An 11,937-nucleotide genomic window follows, 5' to 3' on the forward strand; every position below is an offset into this window, starting at 1 on the left:
CCATCATAGTATTCATATGAAAACATCTTAGAAATAGTGAAAAATTATACTAATATATTTTTTTCATCCAATTTATAATTGAATAACATTAAATATATGGTCTTAACAGCTGTTAATATTCATCCTTTTTTAATTTTATAAAAAAAAATGTATGTTTATTATCTTCACTATAAGGACAAATGAACTGTTAGGTATAGCATCTTTTTGTTTGTTTTTTGTAAAAATTTCACCCTGCATTTTTTGTATAAAACTACATAAATTTTTTCAGTAAGACCTCTGAAACTATACCATGTGGAAAATTCTGAGATAATCTAGTTAATTCAGAAAGACAGGGCAAATGTTTTTCTGAGGGGAATGCATTGCGCTTCTGTACAGTTCAGATAACCTACCTGAATTCTGATCAAGCTGCATTATGATGGCCATGTCTGATTTTTGTTAACTTTTTTATATACTTGTTTGCAGCTCTTATTTACAAAGAAATTAATTTTAACAGAAGGGAAAAGGGGGAAGACTGCCTGGCCGCTAACTCTCACGTATTGAGACTTATGCCAATACCACTAGGCATGGATGGATTACTCAGTACTCAACAGGCCAACCAGGCACAGGCCAACGGGCACAAAAAGACCACAAAGAAATACAAAGAAACTGCCATGAGACATCAAATAACTACAAAAATGGGCAAAACAACCACAAAGAGACACTAAATGACCAAAGCGACACAAAAATAACCAAAAAGGAAACAAAATAACCCCAGAGAGACAAAAAATTACCTTAATAAGACACAAAATTATCTCAAAGAAACCCAAACAACTAGAGACAAAAACCAAAAGAAAAAGATGAGACCTGTGTGTCTTGCACCTATGTAAGAAAGGAGGTGGGGCCCTTTGCATATCTGTTTCCAGGGGCCCATTGTGTAATAATCTCCCTGTGCAACTAAGTTAAGACAGTCACGGTGATGCTTTCATGACATATTATTAAAAACCAGCTGAATTCTGAATGAACACAAAAAAACTAACATACCTGAAAAGATAATGTATGAAACATATTAATGGTAGATGAAATATAAAGTATATGGCTTGTTTACAGAATTGCATCACAATGATACACAGCGGGAAAGCATATGACCAACCCAGAGTGGGCTGGTCCCTTCACTAACTGAAAGTCTCTTGAGATATGTTAGAGCCGAGGCCTCTGTTAGCTTCTTCAAGCCTTAAAGGCACACAGGGAGACACACCTCTGCCAACTGCAAATATGGAATGAACTAAGAAAATAAGATAAAAAGACACAACTGAGTAAGTGGGTCTTTTTTTGCCTACAATTTTATTTATAAAGACAGTGTTAACATTTTAATCTGTATGATATGGATACATCAGCAGTATCATTTTGATTGATAAAAAGAGCCATGTCTTAAGTTGATGTAGCCAAAGCTTTAAGACTATTCCATATGTTGTTTAGGTGGTCTCATGGTCATCACTGCAATGACTCTAAACTTTCTTTTATGTACAATATTATGTCTTTTAAACTTCTGACCTAAGCATCCTATTATACAATAGATTTACCTTGACAATATTAGGATTGTAAATTGTACACCCAAAGTTTTGCTTATTTCTTTAAAAATATAATGAGATCGAAGCTTTTTCCATCATCTATTGTTCTATGGTGTTGTAAGAACTGTAAAATAGCTGAAAAATGAAAACCCTTCTCTTCCACAGGGCTTTAAAAGCAACACATAGGGAATGTATTACACTTGTCACCATGCACCATTAGCTTGATAAATGTACAGTTCTCCATTTCCAGGTGAAGAAACAGCTGCTCACGATGGAGCCAAAGGACACACCGATAACTCCATGCAGCCTGGGCCCCGGCTCTGGTCTGGAGTTTGGCTCCTTTGTGAATAGCCTTTCATCACTTACACCAAAGACAGAGGAAGAGGAGAAACCAGAAATATCAAAGAGACGCTCCTACATAGCTGTGGCTGTGCTTTGCTACGTCAACTTGCTCAACTACATGGAACGGTACACATTAGCAGGTTAGATTACCTCTTGTGTACACAACAAACACACACTGTAAACAAACACCATTTCCTGCTTCTAATTTGGTTGGTTTAAGCATGAATTGTCTTTACTGTCTTATAGGTGTCCTTTCCAACATTCAGAAGTTCTTTGATATAAGTGACAGCACAGCCGCACTTTTACAAACAGGTATGATGATGATGCAGGAACACACACATATTTTAAAGGAACACATTTTATGCAACGTGGACTGCAAGTGAATTGTCGAGCAAGACAGAAATGTAAAATTAGACAGACACATACATGTGTGTAGCACTTTTTGCTTTTAAATCTGTGAAATTAATTCTTATTATTGCACTTACAGTTTTCATCTGCAGTTTCTTGCTCTTGGCCCCTCTCTTTGGTTACCTTGGGGACCGCTACAACCGCAAATACATCATGATTGGTGGTTTGAGTGTGTGGCTTGCGACTGCAGTTGGCTGCTCTTTCGTCACTAAGTCGGTGGGTGAGAACAGATGTGTTTACATCACAAAATCTTGCTGCTAGTAGTTTTTCTTCCTCTGTCATTTGACCTCATCATCCATCTACTCCTTTTGTGCAAATACTCCAGGGGGTGTATTCACAGAGCTTCCTAGCACTGAGTTGCTCTGAGAGACAAAATTCTAAGACAAAACTTAGAATTCCCCCGTAAAGTTAAGACGAGGTCCTTGTAAAGATAAAAGTTATTCACAGAGCATCTTGGAAAACTTGTTAGGAGTAGAGAGGAGGACTTTAAGAGGCTTAAGAGTTTCTTAGGCAGAGGAGAAAATGGTGGAAACACAAAGAGGTCGGAGAAATATTCTCCAAACACTGGGTGACAGTGAGTAAATGAAATGCTACAGATTAGATCATGTAGGGATAATGTTTGTGGTTGATCTCATTATGGGTACGCACACATTTCCCACATAACGCTGTAACGCCAGAAATGAAATGATCACAATACTGAGATATTTGGAAAACTGGAAAAATGCAGCAGTGCAGCAGTGATGACTTGGGTCTGTCTCGACCTTCCATCAGCAGAGTGATCACACTAACAATGAGAACACTTTCAGTCAGCAGTTCATTTCATTTCCACTGGGTGTCCACACCTTGCAGGCTCACAAAAAGGCACATGTCTGACAACCAACCACATATGTTAAAAGAAAGCATCACACCTAGCAGGGGGTCAAACACACACCTTCTGTCCCTTCCTTACTCATAGTTGCTCTGAGAACTTTCCTAAATCACTCCTAAACTAGGACTACTTACAAAAAACTTTAGGCTAATTAAGCATGAGGCGATGTGCGTAGTCTGCTACACAAGTATAAATCCTGCTAAAGTTTGGAGCTCTCTGAGAGTGTTCTCAGAATGTTTGTGAATACGGCCCCAGGTTGTCAGTGCAAGGAGTATAGAGGGGAAGTTTTACCACCAAATTGGCGCTGGTTCTTAAACTAGTTCCATTCATGACTGCTGGAACCTTGGTGCTATCTACTAAACCAAATCGCATTTCCACCAGTTTTGAGTGTTACCCGAAAAACAAGCATGAACCAGGTATTACTGAGACAACTGCACACTTTTTAACAATTTCTCACTTAGCGCCTCCATTGCGTTCTCATTTCAACCTGTAGAATATGACACACCAACTGATCACTATTCACACCTCAGGTCAGGAAAAACCCGCTTTCTTTTGTTCTAGCTGATAACCAACTTTCTGAACCAGTTTGTTTTTGGTCAAAATGCTCTGAACGCTTCAAAATTAGGTGCGGGAAGCAGAAGAGAGCCGGTGTTGGTGTAGAGGGGGTATTTGTGGTTCAGGAAACGTATCCTTTGGGCTACAGATATGCAAAGCTCATGTAAATACATGCAAACATTACATGAGACAACACAGTATTTGTCAAACATCTGAGTAAACACAGACCTCAACATGAAGTACAACAGATAAATAAGAGTGCCATATGTTAAGAGGATATATGTGATGTTTTGGACGGAATCTTGTTGAACTGCTTTTGTCCTGTTGTCTTAATGTCTTCAGCAATTCTGGCTCCTGATGCTGCTGCGAGCCATCGTTGGGGTCGGAGAGGCCAGCTACACCACCCTTGCTCCCACCATCATCGGTGACCTCTTTGTTGGGGATAAACGGAGCAACATGATCTGTGCCTTCTACGTCATTATGCCAGTTGGAAGGTCAGAAACAAAGTCACTATAAGTCCGCCACTACCCCCCCGCTACGCTGATTAGTTTATGCACACTTGGCCAAATTTTAAATGAGACGTAGAATTAAGTGATTTTAATGAAATATCACTGTTCTCAGTTTTTTTATATAATTTTTTTCCTTGACAGAAACATTCGTCACACATTGTGTGTCCGAGGACCACCAGGAATTTGAAAATCCAATGATAACTTTTGTTTTACAGTTTCTGGCAATGACAATTGGTGTCATTTTGGCAATTTCTATAGAAAGCATGCCTTCCAAACTTGTTGCTGGTGCATTTGGAAGTCATGTTGGATATATTATTATTATTATTATTATATTTTCAGACACTAAATTTAATTAATTTTTGGAAACAAACACAAAAAACTGGGGAGCAGCCTTCCTGTAGTAACTCTGAGGACTCCCTAAGGGTCACAAATCCCCGCAGAAGACCCAGGGTCTAGAAATTATGCATTATTGCATATGCATCTTATTATAAATTCTTAAAAGGCCAAAAAAATTACAACCCAAACCACTGGTCCAGATCCAGAACTCTAATATAGTCTAGGTATTTTTTATTCTTTGCTGTGGTGGCAAAGATATAACCAGTGTGCCTATTCATATTAATGGACTAATGGCCAAAAAAGAAACACAAACATTAGACCGACCAGTGATGAATGTTCATCACTCAGTAATCCACTCACTCACCCTGTGACAGACTTATGCATTTATAGGGCTGGCCCCCGCTTAACTGCGCTTAAAAATGCTGCTGGACAATCAAATGAAAAAAACAGACATTAAACAACCATGCACCTTATGAAAAGGACGAAAATCAAGATAATCTAAATCATGGTTCTTTAACCAGCTCAAAGTAAAGATAATATTTTTCTTCTGTGAATACTGCTGGACAAGTGTATCCTACTGTTAAGCTTGTTTATGTCATCATGATCACTCAGATTGTTTTACCATTATGATTGTTTTCAGTGGTCTTGGATTCATGGTAGGTGCGGGGGTTACATCTCTCACCGGAGACTGGCACTGGGCTTTCAGGGTGAGAACATTTTAATGAACAGCTGTAAATGTTAGCTGATCACTGACAAATAAAATATGTTTGATATCACAACCCTTTTCTGTGTTAACAGATTAATCCCATCTTGGGTTTTGTGGGACTTGTCTTGTTGGCTTTCTTATGCCCCAACCCACCCAGAGGTGCTGCAGAGACACATGGAAGGGGAGTCACAGGGAACAGCTCTTACCTGGAGGACATCAAGTATCTTCTGAAAAAGTAGGAGAAGGATGGATGGAAAAGATCAATTATATGTCAGCCATTATTCTTTGTTTTTTTCCATGAACACATAAAAAAAAAAGATTTCAGATTTATTGTTCAAGCTCCAGTTAATGCTGTGATCATTTGTATTGGTCCCTAATGTCTACAGAGATGATTTTTGATGAATATTTACAATCTTTTCTGTTGTGTTACTCTAACCCTAGTAAAAGTTATGTACACTCATCATTTGGAGTGACATCCACGACGTTTCTCGGCGGAGCCCTGGCTTTCTGGATGCCCACTTTTCTGTCCAGAGCTCGGGTCAGTCAGGGCCTCCAACCGCCGTGTGTCAAAGGGCACTGCAACCACACAGACAGGTGCAGCATCACCCTTCATTTACATCTTCTTCAAAATTGAAAAATAGTTTTATCATTGCTGTCTGCCTCTTTTCCTCCATACAGTTATATCTTCGGTGCTATTACGGTGGTGTCAGGCTTTCTGGGAGGATGTCTCGGCAGTGCTATATCTAAATGGTTTAGGGACAAGGTCCCAAAGGCGGACCCACTCATCTGCACAGTTGGCCTGCTAGGATCGGTTCCCTGCCTCCTCATCACGATCTTTGTGGCATCAGCAAGTATCCCCGCCACTTATGTAAGAGACAAACTTAAATCTTTGCTGGTGTCAAGTAGTTAAAATGATAATTTTTATATATGGGTCTAAACTTTAGAGCCACACAATGATATATATATTTATGAGGTTAGGTATTGTGTGGGATTTTGCTGATACTGGTGCTAAAACAGTACTTTTGAAATGGTGCCAGTACTCGATAGTACCCGAAAGCAACAATGGTCAGTGACATTAAACTCCTTTTTTTTATTGCAAAGGCAAATCTGAACTTGAAACTGAACAAAGTATTAACTCTTAACAGTTTCAAATATACCTAAATATATAAGTTTGAATAAATATAAAACGCTATGAATAGTTGTAAAACCCAACCCACCTCCAATCAATTAACACTAAATAACAGATACAGTACTATACAAAGCAGTGTCGTAGTGCTTGAGATCAGTGTTGGTCCTGAGAACACTTTTTGAAGGCCACGTCTTGGACTCAGCAGCATTTTTACTCGGTCTTGTCTCAGTCTTCGACAAAGAGGACTCTGGATTTTATTTCAAGACGAATCAAAACCACAACTACAGGGATATCAGTGAACTTCCTGTGCAAAAAAGGAGTGCTGAGTAAAGATGGTTTAGTTGATTATACAAACAAACGAGGTGAATGAAGAGGAATTTTCATTTTCCACCTTTAGATACGAGGAGGGCCTATGGTTCCCCATTTAATCCTAAGTGTGTCATGCAGTGTGAGCCTTTCACTCCTCAGGTCTTGACTCATTGTCAACCCCTCGAAGTCTTGATCTCGATCCTTGACTTGACTTGGTCTTGGTGTAGGTAAATACATTGAACAAAATTTTAAATACAACACTTGTATTTTTACTCACTTTTTTCACAGGTTCAAGTCAAAGATCTGAGACCTTCATGCACTCAATAGAAATATTTCTCTCAAATTTTGGTCACAGTTTTGTTTGAATCTGTGTTAGTGAGCACTTCTTCCTTTCTAAAATAATCCCTCCACCTGACAGGTGTAGCATATCAAGATGCTGATTAAACAGCGAAAGGCACACCTGTGTAGTAATGATGCTGTTTAATCAGCATCTTGATATGCTACACCTGTCACCTGTCAACTGTAAACAGTTCAGTAATCCCAGCATGCTGCATATACTGTATATATACTGTTTATACATATGGGTCCATGTCATTGGTCCGACAGCCCATTGGTCCGACATCCCATTAGTCCGACAGTCCGCAGTGCTGAACGGCTCCTGGCGGGCGTATTTCTACCTTAATGGTGCGCCACGACCGGCTCTGGGTCAGCTGGGAAAGGCTTGAGGCGAAGCAGGCTTACGGCTTATGTGTTTGTCACTTTCTTTTTCATTTTAACCCACACCATGATCTTTTCCTGACCCTAACCAAGTGGTTTTTGTGCCTAAACCTAACTAGACCTTAACCACAGGGCATCATGATGATTTCGGAACAACGGGACTTCGGAACAATGGGTTTAATATGGTCAGACCAATGGGCTGTCGAACCAATGGGCAGTTCCCAGACATATATCCACCTACGTCATGTATATAAAGTTACATGCTACATTAATAATTTCTTATTTTTTCCAGCAGGCTTTGCACTCTTCAATGCTGCACTAATGTCCGGCTGTTTACAAATGTAATTGTGTCCTTGTTTTTAGCTGTATGCCTATTCTGTTTTTGTACATTGAGAGCTACAAAAAAAAACTGAGTGAAATTTCTTGTGTACTTGGCAAACTCGGCTGATTCTAATTCTGGTTTAGCTAGAGGTAATGCACTCATAGACTAAAAACAAGAAATTGAACAATTAATTTATCACTTGATGAGTCTCTTACTCTGTGTCTTAAACGTCTCATTTCAGGTATTCATTTTCATTGGTGAACTGCTGATATCACTCAACTGGGCTGTCATGCCTGATATCCTGCTGGTGAGTTTGAACAGCATGTGTGGGAATAAAAATATGAAACCATCTGCTGAAAGTTGAAGCCAACAGATTGTTTTTTGTTACTTTTTATGTAAGTATGTTGTTATACCGACCAGACGGTCCACAGCTGAGGCCCTCCAGACAACACTCTGTCATCTCCTGGGTGACGCTGGGAGTCCCTACCTAGTCGGAGTGGTGAGAAATATTTCCCATAGTCAACTTCTTTTTTCTGTTTCATCAATATGTGAGCTTGAGGAAATCATTTTTTTCTGTGCAGATCTCTGATGCTATACGCAAATCCAGATCTGCAACACACCAATGGAACTTCCACAGTCTGCAGTACAGCCTTGTCATCCTCCCATTTGTTGGGCTCCTGGGTGGACTCTTTTTCTTCTTGGCTTCCTTCCACATTACAGAAGACAGGAAGGCAGCTGTGCTATCAGTTGAAGGTACTGTATAGTTACTGTTCTTTTATTCTCTATAAACAGTGATATGGTGCAACCATGGCCCCAACAGAACACCTTTCTGCACACTCTACTGTTCTTGTGAGCTGTGGTGACATACTAAAATCAACATATTCTGAGAGGGTTTGTTTGTATTTCTGTGCAGGATTACACGATTAAGTCCTTACAGTTGTGTTTGCATGTTAATGTCAGTGTTACACATACTGGAGAGCCCTTCCTGAGCAATAGCCCTCTATTGAACTCACTTGTACTGAACAAAAATGTCAAAAACACTTTTGTTTTTGCTCCCATTTTTCACAAGTCACCTGTCAGGTGTGGCATATCAAGATGCTGATTAACAGCATCATTGCTACACAGGTGTGCATCGGGATGGTCACAATAAAAGGCAACTCTAAAATGTGCAGTTTTATTTTGGAAAAAAAGACAATTGTTAAGCACTCTGAACTATGAATTTCACATGACTAGGGCTACAGGTATGCACTTATGGTCACACAGGAATTATCCATGAAGAGAATGTTTCTCCAAAGTGCCAGATGCCATTGAAGTTGAGCAGCTGCCCACTCAAGTCGGTCACGACAGCAAACTGCTGTCAGGTCAAAACCCTGCTGAGGATGACGAGCATGTTTCCGACATTTTGTTCAGAAAATTTTCAGTTGTGCAAACCAATTGTTGCATCAGCTGTTTGGGTGGCTGGTCTTGGAAGATCATGAGGTCCTGGTGTGGCTATGCAGAGCTTAAGACTCATTTGTACTCCCTTTACATATGATTATAGATTCATCTGTTTCAAATGTTGTAAACGTCACTGCCCTCATACTTTTTGGGGGCATAAATACAGCCAATAGATGGAGGACAGAGTCAAAAATTTCACACAGCAACGAATTAGGCGATAGTGGAGGAGGTTGAAATATTTTACCTTTAAACGGAGGCAGCATTGTAGACGGCGATGGTCTATCTCACTTGAATTACACTACACTACCTCCACGATCTCTGCTCTGTTTCATCTGTATCCTTAAACTTTAAGAAAATGTGCACAATTCCGGACAAAATGAATGCAGAGTACGGACAGAAGGTTCCGTCTGTCTCCGTCTCCATGTCTAACATTGAGCACAGATAAGTCCTTATAGTAGTGAAATGAACATTCAGTTCACAGCTCTGGTGGACAGCATGCCAAATGCACGCTCCCTCAGAACTTATATCTGTGGCATCGTGTTGTGTGATCAAGCTGCACATTTTAGAGTGACCTTTAACTGCGACCATCCCAGGGCACACCTGTGTAGTAACAATGCAGATTAACCAGTATCTTGATATGCCACACCTGTCAGGTGGATGGACTATCCTGGCAAAGGAGAAGTGCTAACATGGATTTCAACAAAGTTGTGTTCACAGTTTGAGAGAATTAAGCTGTTTGTGTAGCCGGTCTGGCTTGAAACTCCATTTTGTTAAGAACTCTGCGCTGTGTTTGTAGATAGTGAGTATGAGACAAGGACAGCTACTGGCTTGTCAGCTGAGATTAATTCTCTCAAAGGCTGTGTAAAAAACAATGATATCTGTGGATGGGGCTCTCGTATAATCTTACCACTCTTTAGCAGGGCCTGCAGCTGGAGAAAAGCGCCAATGTACAGGAAGTGACACTGCCAAAATGTCAAAGGTCACACAACAAAAACTTCATTAACAAAATTAAAACTCACCGAAAAACACAGAAATAACAAGAAGAATAATAACAAAATGTATATTGATTATTGATGAAATATAAACCCTTTACAGACATCAGTACTGTGCATAGAAAAAGTCTCAGACATTTTATTTCAACTTGCGAAGCATTTATTTTTTTGTTCAGTGTACTAGATTACTTAGTTTCCATGTTGATCTAATAAGTGCTCAGTGTCAATACGTTTGTGTGTGTGTGTGTGTGTGTGTGTGTGTTGTACCAGGAGATCTCCCACCACAGCAGGGTCCTGGATCTGAGCCCCCGGTGGAACAGAGCAATGGGGCGATTGAATAAAGCTGGACAAAGGCCTCAATGCAATTAATTTATTAGTAAATATTTGAAGTTAAACTGCTGGTGCTGAAAGCAGGATGTTTAAGGTGTCTTGAAATATTGTATAGGCCAGTATTACAGCTCTCAAATTTGCCTCAAAGGGATGAACAATCAGTACAACACCCTTTAACCTTAGACCAGGGGTGCCAAACTCATTTTAGTTCGTGGGCCACATACAGCCCAAATTGTTCCCAAGTTGGGAACCATAATCTCTCAATAACACCTCCAAATTTCTGCTTTCTTTTAGTGTAAAGGAGAACATCCTAAAAACATTCATTAATTTACAAAACAGATGGTGAACAGCTGGAGTAAGTGCAATTTCAACAATATGTCTCAGCATGCATGTCTTCACAAACTCAACCTTTGATGCTGATGCTATTTTGTGAGCAATAAGGTAGCTTTCTGTTATAGCTGTTTGCACACCCAGCACACTAGCTTCCCATTTACTTCTATAAAGAAATAAGAATGGGTGCATTTTATTTTATATGCAATTTTATTTATTATTAATTAATGACCCTTCTGGCCCATGGCTGTACACTGTAAAATATTTGAATGGTCTTTCACAGTAAATTACTGTGTCATTTTACAGTAGAATGTTGTGAAATGACAGCTATATACTGTGATCTTGCAGCAGTTATGCCTGCATTTTACTGTGATTTGGCAGTATGCCCCTGTAAATGACTGGATTTAACTGTGACTGCACAGTTTATGTACATTTGATTACTGTGATTTAGCAGTACGCTCTCATAGAATTACAGTATTTCACTGTAACCTCACAGTTAAACTGCATATATTGCTGTGATTTAGCAGTAAAATTATATTTAACTGCATGAATTTCCCAATAAAACTGAATTTGGTTAAAAATCACAGTAAAAGCCTGTGAGGTAATAATAACGTAATTTATTGTGAAATATTACAGTTACATATTGTAACGTCCTGGAGTTAATTTGCAGTGTATGCTTGACACACCTGCCTTAGACCCTCGATTCTAGTAAGGACTTTCTTTCTTGAATTTTGCTGACAACCATCTACACTCATGTGGCCAGTTATGAATGATCCTCAATATGGGGGAAGGATCCATATTGAGGATCATCAGATTAGCCTCTACATCTATGAATGTTCCAGCTAGCATGCAGCTGCTGCCTCCTAATGAGGACCAGAGGGGCATCAGGCTGGAGCACAACATATGCACATAATGGTGTTAAATCTCTTATTGTAATATTTGCTGGAAATCCATCTGAGAATTCCAGTTTTCCCACCCATCTCCATGGATCTACCCTGAAAGTGTCTCAAAACTCTGTATGTTGTCCATGCACTGTTGAAAAATGTAAATGTGTCTCTATTTAACAAAAGTAAATATAAAGTGTTTTTTGTTCAGTTTCA

General features: G+C 39.5%; 1 protein-coding gene across 1 annotated transcript; it reads left to right on the forward strand.

The window, feature by feature from the left end:
* Positions 1–996: 996 nt before the first annotated feature.
* LOC117247184 (protein spinster homolog 3-like) lies at positions 997–11,937 on the forward strand. The gene is made up of 13 exons (XM_033611518.2): positions 997–1,292; positions 1,798–2,029; positions 2,136–2,201; positions 2,377–2,513; positions 4,063–4,214; positions 5,206–5,272; positions 5,364–5,506; positions 5,713–5,865; positions 5,950–6,139; positions 7,990–8,055; positions 8,149–8,247; positions 8,330–8,501; positions 10,448–11,937. Exons 2-13 carry the CDS (start codon positions 1,819–1,821, stop codon positions 10,516–10,518), a joined length of 1,527 nt encoding a protein of 508 aa, XP_033467409.1. The 5' UTR covers positions 997–1,292; positions 1,798–1,818; the 3' UTR covers positions 10,519–11,937.

Source organism: Epinephelus lanceolatus, chromosome 11 (genome assembly GCF_041903045.1).
Source record: "Epinephelus lanceolatus isolate andai-2023 chromosome 11, ASM4190304v1, whole genome shotgun sequence".
Classification (NCBI taxonomy): domain Eukaryota; kingdom Metazoa; phylum Chordata; class Actinopteri; order Perciformes; family Serranidae; genus Epinephelus; species Epinephelus lanceolatus.